Source organism: Lycium barbarum, chromosome 2, assembly GCF_019175385.1.
Source record: "Lycium barbarum isolate Lr01 chromosome 2, ASM1917538v2, whole genome shotgun sequence".
Lineage (NCBI taxonomy): Eukaryota > Viridiplantae > Streptophyta > Magnoliopsida > Solanales > Solanaceae > Lycium > Lycium barbarum.
The window spans coordinates 13,757,368-13,777,778 of NC_083338.1; the positions used below are offsets into that span (position 1 = coordinate 13,757,368).

At 35.2% G+C, this 20,411-nt stretch overlaps 1 protein-coding gene and 1 non-coding gene across 2 annotated transcripts; one reads left to right on the top strand and one right to left on the bottom strand.

Moving 5' to 3' along the window:
* Positions 1–916: 916 nt before the first annotated feature.
* On the bottom strand, positions 917–3,195 carry LOC132629341 (exocyst complex component EXO70C1). Its single transcript, XM_060345021.1, has one exon. It carries the CDS (start codon positions 3,117–3,119, stop codon positions 1,128–1,130), a length of 1,992 nt encoding a protein of 663 aa, XP_060201004.1. The 5' UTR covers positions 3,120–3,195; the 3' UTR covers positions 917–1,127.
* A 5,662-nt stretch (positions 3,196–8,857) lies between these two features.
* Positions 8,858–8,929, top strand: TRNAQ-UUG (transfer RNA glutamine (anticodon UUG)). Its single transcript has one exon. It is a non-coding gene; the product is annotated as a tRNA-Gln (tRNA).
* The last annotated feature ends 11,482 nt before the right edge of the window (positions 8,930–20,411 follow it).

Genomic DNA, 20,411 nt, shown 5'->3' on the forward strand with positions numbered 1-20,411 from the left:
AACTGATGCGTCAGGATGGAGAACGGCAGGGCAAGGTAGAGCTACTAGTATGTACAAGATTTCGGTTAGTGTCTCTTGTCTCCTACACGGAATTAGCTCACGTAGGCTTAGAGACATTAGACTGAATGACGTTCATATGGAAGCTCGAAATTCATCTTAAGGTGAAGATTGTGAAGTTGAGAAAATATTCAAGTCAATTCCTACTCACAAGCGGAAAGAAATAAAAGGAAACTTTTTTGCTTTGTTGGTTTTCGAGTGTTATTCGGATTTAGATCCTTTCTAGGAAATTATTAGACCTAGTAGTACAAATTCATGCTAGCTAGGATTTATTAAGCAGGACAGAATATAGAATCTAAGAGTATTCAATCTTGTAACTTACTTTCTCTCTTGATATTAATAAAAGTGCCGGTCGTTCTCCGTGGACTAGGATCACATTGATCCAACCACGTTAATTCCTATGTTTTTATCGTTTCCGCGCTAACAAATAATAATTTGACAGCAATAGCTACCGAAATAGATTCAGATTAGTATAATAAGCAACCAAAAAACACAAGGGTTAACCAGGAGAAATTAATTTTAGAGAAGCAAGAATGTAATTTACTACTTAACATTCATAAATTACAAATAGAAAATAAAAGTTTCTCCATGAAAAAGAATCAATTTTATAAAGTACAGGTAAAACAAATCTTTTCTTGGTTTAATTTAAAAAATTCCATGAAGTTTTTAATAGATCGCTGGAATGAGATCAAGCATTCCCACCTGGACTGCTATAAATGACAAGTTAGGAGTTGGTCGTCCAAAAATTCACAAATAACCAGAATGATTTTTTATGTGAAATGTCTAAAGAAAAGTGACTTTTCTGGAACTGGAAAGTAACGAAAAAACGACTTTCTACATAGTACGTAATTGCCAATAATTGAGTGATCATCCGAGCAATGAACTCGCAAATGAATTAAAAAAGACATAAAAATGTATGGTACGGTAAAAAGAATCTAAGACAAGTCCAGCTCGCATGTATGAAAAAAAGTTCAGAAGATTGAAATATAAAAAGGGGCAAACGAAATACAATAGTAATAATACGTCATACAAAATTCTCAACTCTGCGTTACTGCTTGCAATCACTCTTCCTATGTCTTCCTCCTGGCCATTGATGTAGTATTACCATCAAAGAAATCATCAATCAATGTTTCAATGTCCTCTGGCTGGTACTTTATATACTTCTCTGCTTGCTTTGGATTGTCCAAATACTGTCTAAATCTCCCAAAAAATGACCTATAAGCTGGAATCACCAATGCAGATATCGAAACACGAAGCTCGGATTGAAGCTGCTCGTCACTTACAACCCAAGTGCTTTGTGTCCTATGGATTTCATCGAACATCGCATTGAAATTCTTGAACCTCTCTTTAACTGTCGTTTTAGCCACTTTCCCGTGCACTTGCATACCGTCATGGCTTAAAATTTGCAACACTTTACCCCATGTTTCCCTTTGGTAATTCTTGTGGTATTGCCTAACGATCGTTGATCGTCTCCTGCACCACGTGTCGCCCATCACTTGGTGGATCTCCGCGGACCCTTTCACTTTTTGTAAAATGTACCTTCCGTTGTTCATTAGGAAAATGTGGCGTAATGCGGGGTCCCTGTACAGGTTCGATTTTGCCACAAGATTTGTGTCCAAAAGGTCCATTATCGTCACGAGTTGTATTGAGAATGGCGATGTCCCGGCTACCGTTTCGTGTGGGCTTTCGCTTTCTGTTTCTACCTCCAAGAATGGTTTTAATTTTGCAGGGGAACTGGAATTGGAATTGGATTGCTCTGATTTTACATGTTGCTGGAAAATGTGCTCTAGGGTTACTTTGTATTCACATGCATATTTTAAATAATTCATGACGTAACGCGTTAGCGGGTGCACTGCTCCTCCGGGGACAGGTGTCCTTGCTACGTCGTTTTTAATGGAATTTTCCAGATCGCAAAATATGCTCACCGCTGCTTCCCCTAACCTGTCCGTGGTAGCTTGAATCTCGGTATTTAATTCGTTCTCACATTCGTTGGAACACGACTTGTTGATCGATGGAATGAGGTCGCGCATCGCTTCATACATGTCTAGATATTTGAAGAGCTTCTCCGCAGAGCGTTTGGTCATTGTCACAGCCTCAACAAAGTCGAGTAGGTGAATGACAATCGCGCGGGCAAGGTTGCTAAATAGGCTTTGAGAAATCGTTGGAGACCTGGAGAAAACAGTGTCTCCGAGTCTCTTTTCGCCCGGGAAGAGAGTTGTTGAACAACTTTTTACAACTCTGATCCACCTTGTAATCTCTCCTTCTAAAGAATCCCATGGCATTCTTTGAACATCTTCCATGTTTATCTTCTCGAATTCGAGCTTTTTCATTTGTTCACTGAATGCATTTCTTCGCGATATTGAGTACACTTGACAACATTCTGTTTCATAGCCAGCTAAGATCATGGCAGAGGCGATGCAGTTCATTCTTGTTACCGTGTCCTGAGGAAACGAGGGATATTCCTCGTCTCCACTGGATTCCGAAAGGGTCAATACACATTGTTCCCCATCTACTAATAGCCTGTTTGAATTGAAGGAAGAATGTTTGTGAATTTTATTAACATTGGAAGAAGAGTCTTTTGAATTCTCTTCTAACAAGGTTCTCAAATCTTCTTCCATGAACATCATGGCCCTTTGCAGGACCATGCTTGTTCTGTTCAACGACCTCGTGGTCGTTGAACCTGACGGAAATTCACTCAAGGAATTCGTCAACTTGGATAAACGTGACACCGCTTCTATGAAAAAGTTGTCCTCCTCTGTCATTTTGCAAAATTTTGTGGCCAAACTTTCACAAGTATTGTGCTTGTTGATCTTCGACTCGATGATTTTAGAGAAAGTCTCAACCGTGTCAGGGACTTCAGGGGGATTCGATTTATCATGACATGTGGAAAGTTCATCAACAAATCGATCAATATCTTCGGATAATTTCTTAACATCCTCATTGTGATGCTCCAACTCTTCCTGGCTGCTCTTTCTTGAGTTTGGATCGGTAGACGTGGCCGAATGAGGCGGTTTCGGACTGCCTGTAAAGCTACCATTTTTATCTAGGTGATTCTTCACCATTTTTGCTATAATATATTAGGGATAGGTGGATTGGGAAAATGTAACAAGAAATATGGTAAAGTTATGAAAAATGAGAGAAACCAAGAAAAAAGAATGTGATTGAGAATGAAGAATGAAATGATGATGTTTGGTTTTTGTGATAGAACGAGTTTATGGGAATATAGGTTTATTTTTCGGTAGTTGGTTGGTAACAAGTTGACTGTTGACCCGGTTAACAAGCTTATAATTGTGCTTCTCACGACTTATATCTTTGTGTTGAGCAATGATTGGATTGCATTTTCTTAGTAATGGCTCTCCACTGCTTTTGCATTTTAATTACGGAAAAGGGTCAAAATTATCCCTGAACTTTGGAAAATAGTTTATTCATACCCTTCGTTATATTATAGGGTCAATTATACCCTTACCGTTATACTATGAGATCAATTATACCCTTATGTCTAACGGCTGCCACGTGACATCATCTCAGACCTTCAAAATTATTTTCCCCTCAAATTATTATTTACCCACTATAATAACCCAACCCGACCCAAATTCATTTTTTTCAGCCAAAAATATACGGACCCAACCATATAACCCTTATTCAAATAACCCTACACTATCGCCTTTCTCTCTCTCTCTCTCTGAACTATACCGTCCCCCACCCAGTCCCTGCATGTATGAAAGCAACAATATAAGCTATATTAACCTGGAATAGAGTGGTTAACAAAACAATCTGTTAAATGCTTGTTTTGGTTGGTTGGCTACACATGCTGCCTGCATAACTCAAGATAAATTGCAAAAGATAGGCTGCATTATGTGCAGTAGATGGCTACACAGCGACTGCAGCACCAACAATGTGTGTTTTGGTCATAGAATATATATGTTGCCATCAGCAGTGTGTTTTGGCTACACAGTGACTGCACAGTGGCTACCCAGCAGTGGTTGGGTCCGTATATTCTTGGCTGAAAAAAATGAATCCGGGTCAGGTTGGGTTATTATTGTGGGTAAATAATAATTTGAGGGGAAAATAATTTTGAAGGTCTGGAATGATGACACGTGGCAGCCGTTAGACATAAGGGTATAATTGATCTCATAGTATAACGGTAAGGGTATAATTAGCCCTATAGTATAACGAAGAGTATGGATGAACTATTTCTCAAAGTTCAGGGGTAATTTTGGCCCTTTTCCGTTTTAATTATTGTTAATATAGAAGCATAGCTACTTGTTAGTCCACAAAAACTAACGGGATATTCATTAAGAGTCAACCACCAAGGTTGCGGTGGAAGGTATGTACCCCTTCATCTTTACCTAGAGGTTTTTTGAGTTCGAACCCTGAAAATGAAACCAGATAAATATCTAATGCCTAATTTTGATATTTGCATTATGAATTATGTTCAGAGCATGTTTATAAGTTGGTCTTTTACTATTTATGACTTCTTGTGATGGTTTGGGATGAAACCTCAGAAGTTTGGATGAGAGTAAGATCAATATTGAGCTAACAAACTGTGTCGACACAGTTTTACTAGGGGTGGCAAAATCAACCCGAATCCGCTCGGTATTTTTACAAGTTGGATCATGACCGGTTTGTTGAGTTAACCCAACGGTTTTGTTCTTGTATTTTGGGACTTCTCATGTCATGGGTTGCAACATTTTTTAGATGAGATCATCACGAATCACTGAGGTAACGGTTCTAAAAAATATCTTGGGTTATTTACATGAGTTAATTCGATTTTTTATCTCCAAAGTCATGAGATTAGACATGGAAATGTGGGACTTCAACCCCAAAGCACCAACTAAGAAAATGAAGATTTGAGTGACCAAATGGGCTCCCATAAAGAATCTAAGCATATATTTGGACTTGTTAGATCATGGATAATTCAAAAGATATTTAACATTATCTACACTGTCTCTTCACCACTGACTAGTATTGTAAGTAGAAATTCACATTCCACTCTGGAATTAATTTTTCGGATGGTCGTTCAAAATTTCAAATTATAGAAATAACTTACTAAGGTCACTTTTGTTTATTTAGACCAACAACATCATTCATTACTCCATAAAATAACTACTACATTAAAAGCACTAACATAAATGTCTCCTAAATTTGAAAGTAGGTCTAAGATTATCTATAAATATACTTTGTGCATATTAAATCTTCTAAATTTATCAGCACTAAGCACTTTTAATCTTATATTAACATCGATAGTTAAAATTAATCGACAATCATGTGTGGAAATTCAAATAAATTTCTATGATATGCAGCATTACTAGTTTCATTTGTTTCATGTGCTTCACGGGCTAGACAGCCCACATAACTAAAACATCTAAAACACTTGTAGCCCTTAATAACCAAAAAAATATCAATGTCAAACAAAAACAAAAACTAGAGTTATAGTGAAAAGAGAAATTAGAAGGAGAAGAAGAAAATGGAAATAAACAATACTGTGATACTTGTGACCTGGAAACCTGATGATAACACAAAATTCTTGATAACCTTAGGGAGCCAAGATAACTCCATGCTTGTGATATTAAGATCTTGGGATCCAGTAATTGTGGGCACATGCTCCTCAAGAAATATTTTCATTTCAGAGTACTAACATGGTTAAACAGTCATGAGATTGTTGGTTAATTTTAACTACCGGTGTTAACATAAAATTTAAAATGCTTCGTTCCGATAAATTTAAAAGATTTAATATGCATAAAAGTATATGTATAAGATAATTTTAGACTTGGAGGACCACACACATTTGTTTGTTGATTGCGAATGGTCAAAGGCAGTATGGAGCGGCATTGAACAGTGGCTGGGGGTTCAGGTTCCTCAAGTAGAGGCCAATATGGTGTTGCAGTTTATCCAAAACAAACACTGGTGCAGAATGAAGAAGGAAGTTATAGCTGCTGTCCATGGTGCAAGAATATACTTCATTTGGCAAGCTAGGAATTGGAAGATATTCAAAGGAATTACTGTGAATACGAGCTCAATAGTGCAACAAATACAGTTTATAGTGCGAGGAAAAATAGAAATGTTTATAGATACAAAACAGGCAAGGAAATGTATAGGATATTTAGAGGCTCTATGTAACTAGTAGTAGCAGAGACATGGTGTTCTTGACAACCTTCCTGGCAAGGTGGTTAGGAATCCAAGTGCTCTTTTCTAGTTGTTTTGTTGATGGTTGGTGGTAATGAAATGCTTTACAGGTTATTACCAAAAAAAAGATAATTTTAGACTCAGTCAAAATTCTTTTTTCTTCATAAAACATGTATAGTCTTTGTTTAGCAAAGACAAATAAATAGGTAATTCCATAACCTCTACAAGTTAACATACCATTGATGACATAGAGAGCTGATATAGTATTTGTACAAGAACCTATTGGATGATCACCACACCATTCCTAGAGATAGCTTGCCCATGTAGTTCTTGTTCGATTGAGTTACGTTTGGTTTCAGTGAGTGAAAAATACTCCTCTATCTCCCATGTAAAACTACTAGAGTAACATTTAAAACATGGGCTGAGAAACATTCGTTCAAGTAACGTTGCACTTCTCATAATATAAACAACAAATTCAATATCTTCTCTGGTTCCATAAAATCCACCGAGTGTCACTTCTTTTAGCTCACCGTGATATATATAGGAGATAATAAAGGAGGCCTTATGCTACTTCCTCTTACTCCCCTTTCTGTCCTCGCTTGCACTGCTTCCAAATAGTGAAGAAGAGGACAGGAGCCTAAGAGAGGGGAAATTTAATTTGACTATGTCAAAGTCATACGTGAACACAAGTACCAAGGTTAGCTCCCTAAGGTTTCTGAACATCTGTATCTCGGTTGGGAAGTTATTTATCTGAGACTGGTCAGCTTTGACTGTTAAAGATCTTTTGCAAAATCACCAAATATGTATGGCATTGCAGCGGCTCTTCTAAAATTAATCATTACATTCTCCAAAACTGGGAAAAAAGAAAAATAAAATCTTACTTTGCTATGAAATATACACTCAAACAAACGAAGATTTTTAGCCCGGAGATCAATCTCTTCCAATCCGCCACAAGCAAAGAAAACAACGGAGTGTACCAGAGATGTGTAGCTTATACGGAAGTTTGCAATAATTTAGCACTAACCTGTTAAGATTCAAACAAGACGAAAAGATACCCTCAACTTGCACGCTTTCTAACAAAACACCCAATAGCCTAAGGGTAAAGCAAATGTTCCATGAGGATGCCTGAGAGAGAAGCTCAAGAGAAAATTTAAACAACTCGTTAGGGTTGCGGATGGGGTTGGAGTTGTAGATGGGTCGATTAGTTCCACAATCAAAAGTAAGACATAGTCTTTCAACACCTAATCTTGAAATAGAATGCATCCATTGTTCAAATTCACTAGAAAAATTTCTCCCAAAGCAAAAGGTCATCCCAACATTAGCCACTTTATGACCCGAATAAAGTTGCAATAACTGATTTACTCCTTTCAAGAATTTTTGCTGATAAATAGGGCAACGAGTGTGACCGGAAGGCCCAATCCAAACATGTTAAGGCATGTGAATTCTAACCTAGGCATAGAGGCAAATAGATATTTCCACCTTTTAGATAAGATGCTCATCCTAACAGCATCTATTACTGTCAAATTTGCGAGAATGGAAGACAAAACATCATCGGGAAGCTGACTGAAGTAATCCTCCTTTGCATCTGATAAATCTCTCTTTTTCTCCGTAAAGAGGTACCAACACTTTTTTGTTAATGGACGAACTTTAGTTCTTGGTCTCTTACCAAAAAACACGTAATAATTCAGGCAAAGAGCAATACCGCCCAATGTAAGCAACGGCAAAATTATTCGTCCATCAGCAAGTGCCATATCACTAGAATCTTTTAACCAACAAATACATGTATATGTATGTGTTATATGTATTATGTAGTTCTGCTGTTCCGAGAGAGAAAGCACTCCAACTTGGGACACAAGACAAGGGTATTCTGTTAAGTGTTAAGTGTCTTTCTTTTTCACTTTTTCTTTCTTAAAATTAAGGAACATTTATGGTATTCTTTTGTTAGGATTTGACATAAATTTTTATATTTTATTTGAATTTTATCATAATTGTGTTTTATTTCAAAAATGATTTCTTAGTGGAAAAAGTTTCCTCGGTGAACAGGTTTTCTTGGTGAAAAAAGACTCTTTGTATTTATTTTTACTTGGAGGAAAAGTTTTTGACTTTTATAAATTGAAAATACTTCCTTCTCTACAATAACACAATAACATCCATAATAAGTCTTTAAAAGAGTCTCGTTTTGGGAAAGATTGAAAAATTATTCTCTCAATAACTTTGTCTATAAGTTTAATTTTTTTTTTTCATATAAAGGCAATTAACCAAACCATATTAAAATATTATACGTCTTTATTATAGTTCACTTTAATGTCCTATTTATGGTCGTTCAAAGGTTTGCCATTATTAACTTCGTCATGATGGCTTGTTAATTCGATTCCAATAATTTTTTTATTTAAAAAAGAACCATGAAATTTTAATATATTTTATTTAAATAAGAGTGATTTTATTGGTATACAAAACAAAAATAAGTGTCTTTACTAAGTCACTTTCTTAATTTGAATGACCAACTCTGGTATAATAACTGCCCCGATTCACCCCCGTTCCTCCCAAAAAAATAAAAAAATCTGGTTCACCATATCCATTTCTATTACTATGCTGCTTTTTTATTAGACACTTGGAAATTTATATTCAGCGTAAACATAGAGAAAAACAATAACTTGCTTCAAATTCCACACGAGGTTCTATGGTGTAGTGGTTAGCACTCTGGACTTTGAATCCAGCGACCTGGGTTCGACTCCCGGTAGGACCTTTAAACGTTTTATCTTTAAGCTCACATTTTAATTTCGGAAAAGGGCCAAATATACCCGTAAAAGGGTCAAATATACCCCTCGTTATACTTTGGGTTTAAATATATCCCACCATTATACTATTAGTTCAAATATATCCTCTTCCGTTAAAGTCATTCAAGGTGGCTAATCAATCCTATGTGACACTAATATTAGATGAGGTGGATGCCACCTCACCACTTCTAACTCATTTTACTCGTCTCTTCTATTTGTTCTTTCATTACTAGAATTCCCTTTTCCCTCTACCACCATTACCGCCATATAGTTGAAGCTCGGGAAGAAGAAAAAAAAGTCCTTATTCTTCCAACCTTCCCCCACTGCAACATCTGTGTGTTTCTTCTCTGCATTCCAACATACATCTACACAAAAGAACAAAAGAAAGTATTTTGCCTATCCAAAACTGTAAGTAACATTATTTCAGTTCTTACCAAAATAATTTTGGGAAAATACACTTCCATTTGTAATTTCAGGTTCTCAAAGAACCAATAATTTTATCTTTAAGCTCACATTTTAATTTCGGAAAAGGGCCAAATATACCCGTAAAAGGGTCAAATATACCCCTCGTTATACTTTGGGTTTAAATATATCCCACCATTATACTATTAGTTCAAATATATCCTCTTCCGTTAAAGTCATTCAAGGTGGCTAATCAATCCTATGTGACACTAATATTAGATGAGGTGGATGCCACCTCACCACTTCTAACTCATTTTACTCGTCTCTTCTATTTGTTCTTTCATTACTAGAATTCCCTTTTCCCTCTACCACCATTACCGCCATATAGTTGAAGCTCGGGAAGAAGAAAAAAAAGTCCTTATTCTTCCAACCTTCCCCCACTGCAACATCTGTGTGTTTCTTCTCTGCATTCCAACATACATCTACACAAAAGAACAAAAGAAAGTATTTTGCCTATCCAAAACTGTAAGTAACATTATTTCAGTTCTTAACAAAATAATTTTGGGAAAATACACTTCCATTTGTAATTTCAGGTTCTCAAAGAACCAATATAGCCTGCTTCAAAAAAGAAAAGAGCTAATAAGATTGCCCTTTTTCTTTAATGTTATAGAATAGATCAAACAAAAAAAGTTAGTGCCACGTGGCATCTATCTCATCCAATGTTAGTGCCACGTAGGATTGGTTATCCACCTTAAACAACTTTAACGAAGGAGGGGTATATTTGAACCAATAGTATAACGGCAAGGATATATTTGGACCTAAAGTATAACGAGAGGTATATTTGACCCTTTTCCAATAGTACAGGTGTATATTTGGCCCTTTTCCATTTTATATTCTTCTTTTGCACCCATTTTCAGGAAAATTACACGCACAATCACCCTTGGCCTATTGTACTTTCAAATTGCCCATAGAATTTAATTGGGACAAGAAATTCAATTGTTTTGTTTCTTTTGTTTATTAAAGTTTCGTAACGGTTAAATTCATAGCTAGTCGAAGTTGAAGTCCAATTCAATTCGTATAATTTCATCTATTACGCTCTTACTGGCATGTCTACCAATTAGAATAAGGACAATCAGACTAACCCCAAAATATAACTATCACTATAAAAATCGGTCCCCTTTCTGCCTTTCTTACTTGATTCAAACTTTATGCTGACCTCACATAAATTGTCCTGAAAAAATTAGACAACAGTACGTATTAAACTTAACGAGGAGAAAAAAGAAATCAAAATTTATAGGAAGATGAAAGCACCTTCAAAAATCATCCAATTGCTTAGATGAATAAGTGGAATATGATTCAGTTGATGTACAATAAGGACTAAATTGTGATGAGATCTTTGTTGGTTAAAGCATCTGTCACAATGTCACAACTTTATTCTCCCAATTTCCTAGATCCTTTGATTCCGAGGGGATAAAAAATGTGACTGACGATAAGGCTGTCATTTGCATTTTTTTAAACTATCATGTTCATCTTGTTTGATTACTCTCTGTTTCTAAGTTTCTGTTTCTTAGCGAGATGTTTCTGAGATTAGAACGTAAATTTGTGCCAGAGCCTAATCAAACAAGTTCAAAAGCGGTAGATAGTCTTGTTCATATAGATCGTAGTCAACAAGAACTATAATGGGAGACTAATAAGTTGGAAAAACTGTCATTGTTATTGATATTATATTAAACCAAAAACAATTGAACTCAAAGGTCATCTTTGAGAGTGAGACATTATATTGTGTCTATGTAGCAGCCAGATAGAAATGCTCAACTGTGGCACAATTAGTTCAAATTCTTTCAGAAGCGAATGCTTCGGAATATTCTATTCTTGTAGTAGTCGTGGCTTCGGATCCTGCTCCTCTAGAATTTTTGGCGTCATATTTTGGGCATGCCATGGGGAGAATATTTCGCGATAATTGAATGTACGTGTTAATAATCTATTATGATCTTAGTAAACAGGCGATAGCATATTGGTAAATGTCATTATTGTTATTCTGACTACCCCGTCGATATCTTTCGTACAATTTGTTTCAAGTTAAAGTTATTATAGTACATTTATTTAAAATTTAATCAATTTGACCTCCCAAATTAAGACAAATGAGAAATTTTATTAAGGGTGACTTTTTAGTTTCAAAATTAAGAATGGGCAACTTAAGTTAATCTTATTGAGTAGGGGTGACTCTTTTGAGATTAGTGCTAATGATACTAATTTTAAAATCCCTCAAGTTTTATTATTTACACAAAGCCCTTCCTCCCTCCCCCTCTCCCGCCGCTACCACCACCCCTCCCCCACTTACTCCTCCTCCACCGCTACCACCAGCCCCACCTCCGCCACCAACTATGCCTCCTCTACCGCTTCCACCACCCCACCTCCGCCACCAACTACACCTCCTTCACCGCTACCACCACCCCAACCTCCACCACTAACTGTGTCTCCTCTATCGCTGCCACCATCCCATGGCGGCTCCGCGACCAACTACGTCTCCTCTTCCGTCGCCACCACCACCACCCCCTCCACCTCTTCCTCTGCTACCACTACCTCCACCTCCCTTACCGCCACCACCAACACGACCTTTTTCTCCACCTTTTTGTCTCACTTTCACAACTATTGAAACTTGTTGAAACAGCTATTGAAACTTGTTGCAACAGCTATCGAAGTTGTTGCAACAATTACTGAAATTTGTTGCAACAACTTCAAAATTTATTGCAACAACTTCAGGATTTATTGCAACAACTATGATATTGTTGCAACAACTTTGATAGTTGTTGCAGCAACTCAAAAATACCGAGTTGTTGCAACAAATTCTAAAGTTGTTGCAACAAATTTCAATAACTGTTGCAACAACTTCTAAAATTTATTGAATTTTCTACAGATTTTTTATCAATGAATTGAAAAAAAAAATCAAATTTTTCCACAAAATTCTTACTACCGAAGCAAAATAGTCCGTAGAATAAGAAAAAAAAAAAAAGAGGAGACCAATCCGTTGCCACCACCAACACCCACACTGCCTCCTCCACCGCCACCATCAACACCCACACTGCCTCATCTGTTGCCACCACCAACACCCACACCGCCTCTTCCTCCGCCGCCGCCATCATCACTACTACCACCGCCGAACAAAAGAAGAAAGAAATGGCAGAAAGAGAAGAAAGAATAAAGAATGAGATAAAGAGAAGAGAAGGATTTGAATTTTGAAATATTAAAGTAGGAGGGAAAACAGGATTTGAATTTTGAAATATTAAAGTAGGAGGGAAAACTTTTTCAAATTTTAAATATTACATTTCAGCTCCCAATTAACTTAATCAAATATTAAGTGGGTTTTGACCTTGACTGGTCAAAGCTATGACATTTTCTAATTTCAAAATATGGATGGTACCTTAAGTTAAGTTATCTAAAAGCAGATGGAGTAATCAACTTATTAGTTACGGTGGTTGTCTTGTCATATAGTGTAACTGAAAGGTTTCTGGAATATTGTTCATGGATAATTTCACAAATTAAACTTTGTTTTAAATTCACAACCTATCTTTGGTTTTGCAGCATTGCATCCTAATATTGTTTTTAATTGGAAGAAATATGGCATTTTGTAGTGCTAGCTAGAGGCAAGGACATCTCAATGAGTTAGGGGGCCTAAAATGAAATCTTAGTTTGAGGCCTTAAAAATATATTTGTGTTATAAAATAATAAAGCAAGCAAGAACAATATTGTAGACAAAGAGAGAAGAGAGGAGATATCTTTATTTCTCTTGTTCAAGGCTATATACAATGAAGAGAACATCTCTATTTATAGGAAAAAGCTAACTTGGTGCCAAAGTCACAAACCCTAAAGTTTCTCCTAAAGATAGACATCCATAATATTAAATAATATTTATAACACTCCCCCTTGGATGTCTATTTGGTAGATAATGTGTCTCGTTAAAACCTTACTAGAAAAAACCCAATGAAAAAAATTCTAGTGAAGGAAAAAGAGTACACATTTCTAATAATACGCCATTTAGTTGCCTCATTAAAAACCTTACAAGGAAAAACCCAGTGGGACAAAAACCTTGAAAGGTAAAAAGAGTACAACGCGTATTAACTCCCCCTGATGAGAACTTCAATCCAAAAACTTGAATCTTCACATCTCAATCTTGTGCACCATCTTCTCGAACGTTACAGTTGCTAGAGACTGGGGGAATAAATCAGTCATATTATTGCTCGAACAAATCTCTTGCATGTTGGTATCACCATTTTTCTGGAGCTAGTGTGTGAAGAACAACTTTGATGAAACATGCCTTGTGCTTTTATGAATCCTCTCTTTAGTTGGGCTATGTATACTGCTGCATCTTCAGTTTTTGGATAGAGTTGCATTGGTATATAATATTATTGAAATCACTCCAAGTTCATTCTTGACTTGCTTTATAAACAGATGTTATCTTTATATGATTTGATTGTCATGTAGAACAATATCGTATGACTATAATCCCTCATAGTCATATCAAAATATATAAATGCATCAATTGCATAAAGATATGGCACTTCAGGACCCAAAAATTCTGCAAGTTTCTCATTTCAACTTCTTTCAGCAGACAATCTATTTCTTTTGAAAACTCTTCAAGAGTTTCAATAACTCTTAAGTAATCAACTTGCACCAACAATATGATAAATTTTGATTTTCACAAAGACGTAAGGATAAATAGAGTCATTTGTGCCCTTAGTCAGTAAATATTTATTAAGGTGATAAAATCACATTCACCTTGCTTAACTTAATTCATATAAGAATTATAAACAAATTTCTACAATTTGTATATGCTTTAGGCATTTAAAATTCTTCAAGAATTTTCATATAATTTTGTCAAGTAATTCATATAGGCTGTGACAACATCTATTTCTATTTAAATGATGTGACATCTTCTGGTGTCTGGACAACAGGTCCAATAAGCTTTACGCTTACCAAGATGCGTCATTTCACTTGATAATAATTTCTACGTTAGCATGCTTTAATAGACGTAGAATTTAGATCCTCACAATCTTTTACAATATTGCGCTATATTGTACCAAAGATGTCGTCGACGATATATCATTTGTATCGATTCGCAATGTGACATAACTTATTGAGATCTCATCACTTTCATTATTTTAGGTACCTAAACCTCGCATGAGGTTTCATGAAGTGTTATGTTGTATGCTCTTCAAGAGCACATTGCCTCCTTATTATGACCATTTTGATCATTTGCTTCTCTCTCTTTTCAAGGATTATTGCGTTTGAAACCGATTAGTCTACCATGCTTCATGCATGCTGTAGACTCCGTCCTTCAGGGACATGAATTTAATAGAAGCATTTTGCAGCTAAAATTAGAAATTAATTTTGGGTCAGCAAATACTTCTAGCATTTGAGTTGAATTATCTTTTGAATGAGGATCATACTAATGATAATTCATAACATATTCATTAGCTGCTTATTCTCTCCCCCTTATGTTAGAAAAACTAACATATATCCCATCTTCTTTGGGGGAATCCATCTTTGTACATCATGGTAGATTAATTAATCGTATACCACACATAAAAACTATTAGATGGAAATATCTGGTTCCTAACCCTGAACCAATTGTGAGGGGGAAATTTAACATAATATATTGGTCTGAAGCATACAAGTGATGTGGTATACAATATATCGTATCTCAGACCTGCACATGAAGCTTTCTTCTCATAAGCAATGGTTTAGCTATTTATCAGGGGCATTCAACACCAAACCAGCTTTGATATAAACCAGCATTAACAAGATGAATTATCTTGATTACATAATCTGAAAATTATGCTCTCAACTTAATTATTTTGAGCAAGTTACTCTGCATATGTCAACCAACATTAACAAGATGAATTATCTTGATTATATAATCTGAAAATTGTGCTCTCAACTCAATTATTTTGAGCAAGTAACTCTGCATATGTCAAACTGCGGGTTGACAATAAACGCACATGTGACCGTCTTATCGATGCATCTATTTAAGACATCACATAACAGGTGAACATGCCCATATTTACCTTTTATATTTTTACAGAATTTGGGAAATTCAATCCCAACATTTGCCAGTATAATCAACTTATCATGAGAACAAGCAACAAAAATAAATTCTTAAAGAATCTTCTAGTTCTTCAATATGAATACTCAATCTGCACATCATATTTGAATCAGGATGACCAAATTGCTCATGCCATCTGATAAAATTATTTGTACTAGTAAACTTCAGGTTTACCACGCCATGTGCTATTTGTTTTAGTAAACTTCTAATTTACTATGACATGAATTCTTTTTCGCATCGCTAAAATTTCTAGTTACCGTGACATGTGACTTCATCATGCTTATATTGTATTACAATTTTAGTAAACTTCGAATTTACTACAACTCTTATTTCGATCATAACAACTTCATACAATACAATCTCGAACGAATAATGTAATGGTATACAAGCTCTTCAGGAGTATTTAATTTATTCTCCATAATCAAATATTGTTTGGACACTACTGATGTCATAATCTTCTAGATAAATAGTCAGCTCTTTTGGAACCCTTAGTTGATTTTGTTCTATCAATATATTTTAGATACTGCTGGTATCATAAAATAATTTTAATTAAACGCTATTGGTGTCATGAGATAAACAATAGTAGAGTTCAAAATTTGCTACTTCGAGAGCAGATTTCTGAGTTTGCTACTTCGGGAGCAGATGCCTGAGTTTACTACTTCAGGAGTAAGTTTCAGTGTTTACTAATTCGGGAGTAAAGTATAGAGTATTAGAATATTTCTTATCAATTACTATATCTCTTATGTGAAAGTACGAGAGGGGGGGGGGGGGGGGGGGGAGGGGGTGAATTGTAAGCCTGTTAAAAAACATCTAGTCGACTACTGTTTGGTGTCAGTCGACTGATAGCGAGACAGCCTGCACAAAATTATCAGTCCTTCGATTTGCACAAGTATAAACCACAATAAATAGCAAGGGTGCAGAATATAATATGAGAGCAATAAAATAAATGACACCAGGAATTTTTATACTAGTTCGGAACCAATGTGGTATCCTAATCCAGTCCCTTTGGGTTGCAAGGAGGTTATCTCTTTAAGCTCTTTATAGTTTGAGTTGAGTACAACCTTTGTGGTTTTCCTCGTGCACCACCAACATTCACAAGGTTGGTTTTCACTCGCTCACCAACAACGAACAAGGGTTGGTTTTGACACGCTCACCAACAACGCACAAAGTTGGTTTATCACTCGCTTACCAACAACGACTCTTTGGTTTTCACTCGCTCACCAAAGAAACGAACAATGACACAACCTCTCAATACAAAGCCTCATCAACTATACTATATCCCTCCTCTCTTTTTTGTTTACACAGTAAGTCACTCAGAATTACAATGCTTATGAAAAGTAGAGTAAAGAACTTGAGAAGGTTGAGCAAAAGTATAAGTGGCTGCGTAAGTCTAATTGTTGCAGATGTCTTCTCTTTTATACTTGGCTTTCTAGTCGTTGCTCTTCCCAAAGTAGTAGTCTTCTAATCTTGGATAGTTAATTTCATATGACCGTGACTGAATATTCTCTTTGAAGATTTTCTTGAACTTTTCCTTTTTGTGCACGTTGTAGCTTTTCGTTACTCTTTGAAGATTGTACAAATCTTTTCCTTAATTGGTCTAATGAATCTTCTTGGCGTTTCTAGGGAATAAATTAATACCTTAAATAACCCATTTGGACCTCCATCAGACTTTGATGATATTTGTAGATCCTTCCATAACGTATGAATCACGAAGCATTTATGAGGTCTTCTTTCAATTCATATGTTAAACATATTCCTTTCCTTGTTGCTGTATAAGAGTCCAATAGACTAGGCATGTTTTTTTCTATTTTCATACCTTGTATAAATCTTCTGCCTAATTATTGATTCCATAGGTGCTTTCCTTCCGTACATAGATCTTGGAAATATAATTTATTTCCATAAAAAAAAGCTTGTAGCATTTACCAAATCTTCACAATATTCTTTCCGTAATACTGTGTAAAATCCATCACCTTCCTTCCAAACTTGTAGCAAATATATTCAAATTTGAATATCTTTATAATATCACTTCCCTTTTATAAAATATCTTCTTTCCAACATAATGAATGTTCTTCCCATTAATTTCTCTGAACTCTTCTTCTAGCTTGTACAAATACGAGAATTTATTTAAGCAACCCAAGAGAATTTCAAGATCCTCTTCATTTCACCTTGGATCTTTATATTAATTTGAATGTAATCACATTCGTCTTCTAGCATTTGGACTTTGATCACTCCGAACATGAACACTTTTGTGCACTTAAGACTTTTGACATATCTTGATACTCCATAGATTGTGGACCTTCCTTAAGTAACAAACTGATCTCGATCTTTTCCTTTTCTAGAATATTTTTCTTCCATAGGATCGTAGTAAATATTCTTTCCATAATTCTTGCACCTTGATTTGAGTAAATATTTTTCTTCCACATCTTCTTCCGTAATTCCATCTCGTAATATCTTCTCTTTCATATTTGATTAGATCTTCACCAAATCCTTCTTCATCAAATAAACCTATACCAAAAATAAATTTACCACAAGTAAATGTTCTTTTATTAATAATTATATTGGTTTGTTATCATCAAAATTAATAGGTGAAACCTTGGACCTAACAATCTCCCCCTTTTTGATGATGGCAAACCATTGATTACAAAACTTTCAATTTTAATAAATGATAGAATCAAAGATGATAAGAAGGATGTGAACTTCCCCGGATTAGTGAGCTCCCCCTGAATGTATGTTCCTTGATTCTTGAAGCACAACTTGAAGGAGTGGCTCCCCCTCACTTTATGCTTTATCGCTCTTCTTGTCCATTTCCTGTCTGAAAATACTAACAAAGCAAACGTTTTGTACATGAAAACTTCTCCCCCTTTTGGCATCATCAAAAGGGTGGAACGTATAGCCGCACCTCAGCAAAGATTTAGAGCAAAAACAACTCACGGGATGCTTAATTTTCCCAAAGTACATTTGAGCATATACTTACAAATAATTGCAAATTCTCATATGTAGTTTACGATATGAACTAATAAGCATTAAGAGTCATACAAACATTTAAATCACAATTATCACATGTAGAATCTCAAGTAACCCAAAATTAATTTTGATCAAAATGTCTAACACATGCGGCCATTAATTCAATATCAAAGTCATTGCACAGTTATAATATGTTGACCAAAGACCAATTCAGAACAAGTGAGTTATTTTGGTCTTACAGAAATGCAGCACTGCAGGAAATATTTTGAGTCCATTTTTAGAAAATTTGTGATTGACTCAATCTTCAAAAATATTTTCAATGTTTTTCAAAATCACAAATGATAAACATATAGTAGTTAATAGAATAATGAACCAATTTGTATCATGAAAGGATATAAATTTGTACTTCATTGTCATATCAATTTCTTTCCTCAAAGTGAGAAAATATCTGTATCTTAATATGCAATGTCTTCAATGCAAGCTTCCATATAATATTTTATCAGCTAGATAAAGTTGTGAATCCTTGCTCTTGACTCTTCATGAAATACATGATCAAAACATGATTTATGCTAGTCAATTTTGTCTCCTGCAAGGTTTGCATCTGATGGTATCCCGCTAGATCAAAACTGTTAGTTCTTGGATACAAAAATCAAATTTTTGAGTGCCAACCAGAAATCTCAATAATATTTTTATAAAAGAATAGGGTGGCTTAAACACGAAATCTAATAATTATTGAATTACAATAGAGAGTTAATAATACCTTGTCACTTTTGATTTGTGTACTTACTGTATTTCTTCTTTGCGAGAGAGATATGATGAGCTTACTACAGTATTCGTGTACAATTAATTTTTCATACAAAATCTCTTGAGTACTCCCTTTCAATACTTGGCTTCGCTAAAAAACTTCTCATCTAACTTTGCATTATTTGAAACTTGAAGAAGAATGTTAATTCTCCGTCGTAATCATCTCAAGTTCGAATACCTTGTAAAATCTTCTTGTTGTGAAACCTTGGGCTACAAGTTTACCCTTAGTTCTTACAACCTCACCATTTTCATAAGGTTCATCTGAATATCCATAGTAGATCATTTTCCTTGGCTATAAGTTCCCATATGTTATTTCCTCCATTTGAATTTAACTATTCTTGCATTGCTGGAATCTTTCATTTATTTCAATGCTTCATCTCTGGTTAAAGCTTGTACATACATATTCATATCAATCGATTGCTTGTTGTCCAGAGTACACTCTTCGTCTTCATGCTCAATTTCACTTAAACAAACATTAGTCTAAAGAGAAGGTGCATAAAGATCTTTATAGCTAATTGTTTAAAAGCCATAAGAATTATAAGTAGTAAAGATTACAGAATATACCATGAATTTTACCACTTGGTCCTTACCATGACGATAGACATTTGCAAACAAAAGGATGAGAATAATCAAGAAAAGATTTTTCTTCCTTTTTATATCTCATATGAAGAGTTCGTTAAGATAGATCAAAAATCATAACTCAGGTAACTTGTGAATAATTATTTCTAGTAGAAATACATACCTCTTACCTTCAAGATTTTGAATATGTCCATATGAGGAGATTATGAAGGCCTCGAGTTATACAACGTTCTCGGGCTTTGAATGAGGCGTTAGTATTACCAAGAAAGAGAATATCATACATGCGATTCCTTCAAGAATAATCTCATACCCACATATATATGAATTAAATTCGTATGATATCAATAATGATTGCAAGCAAGCATGTCCTAATAACTTGTGACATATATATATATATATATTAAAAAAGTGCAAACCATGTATTCTAGTCATACAAAGACTCTAACCAATATCAACAAAATAGTAGCATGATGCAATTAGTCGACTCAAACCATATATAGTTGACTAATTAAACAACAGCTAGATATACGTCACCTAATGCAGTAAGAAAAACTTGAATAATCTTCAGTAATACCATTAATTTAAACTTTACCATTATA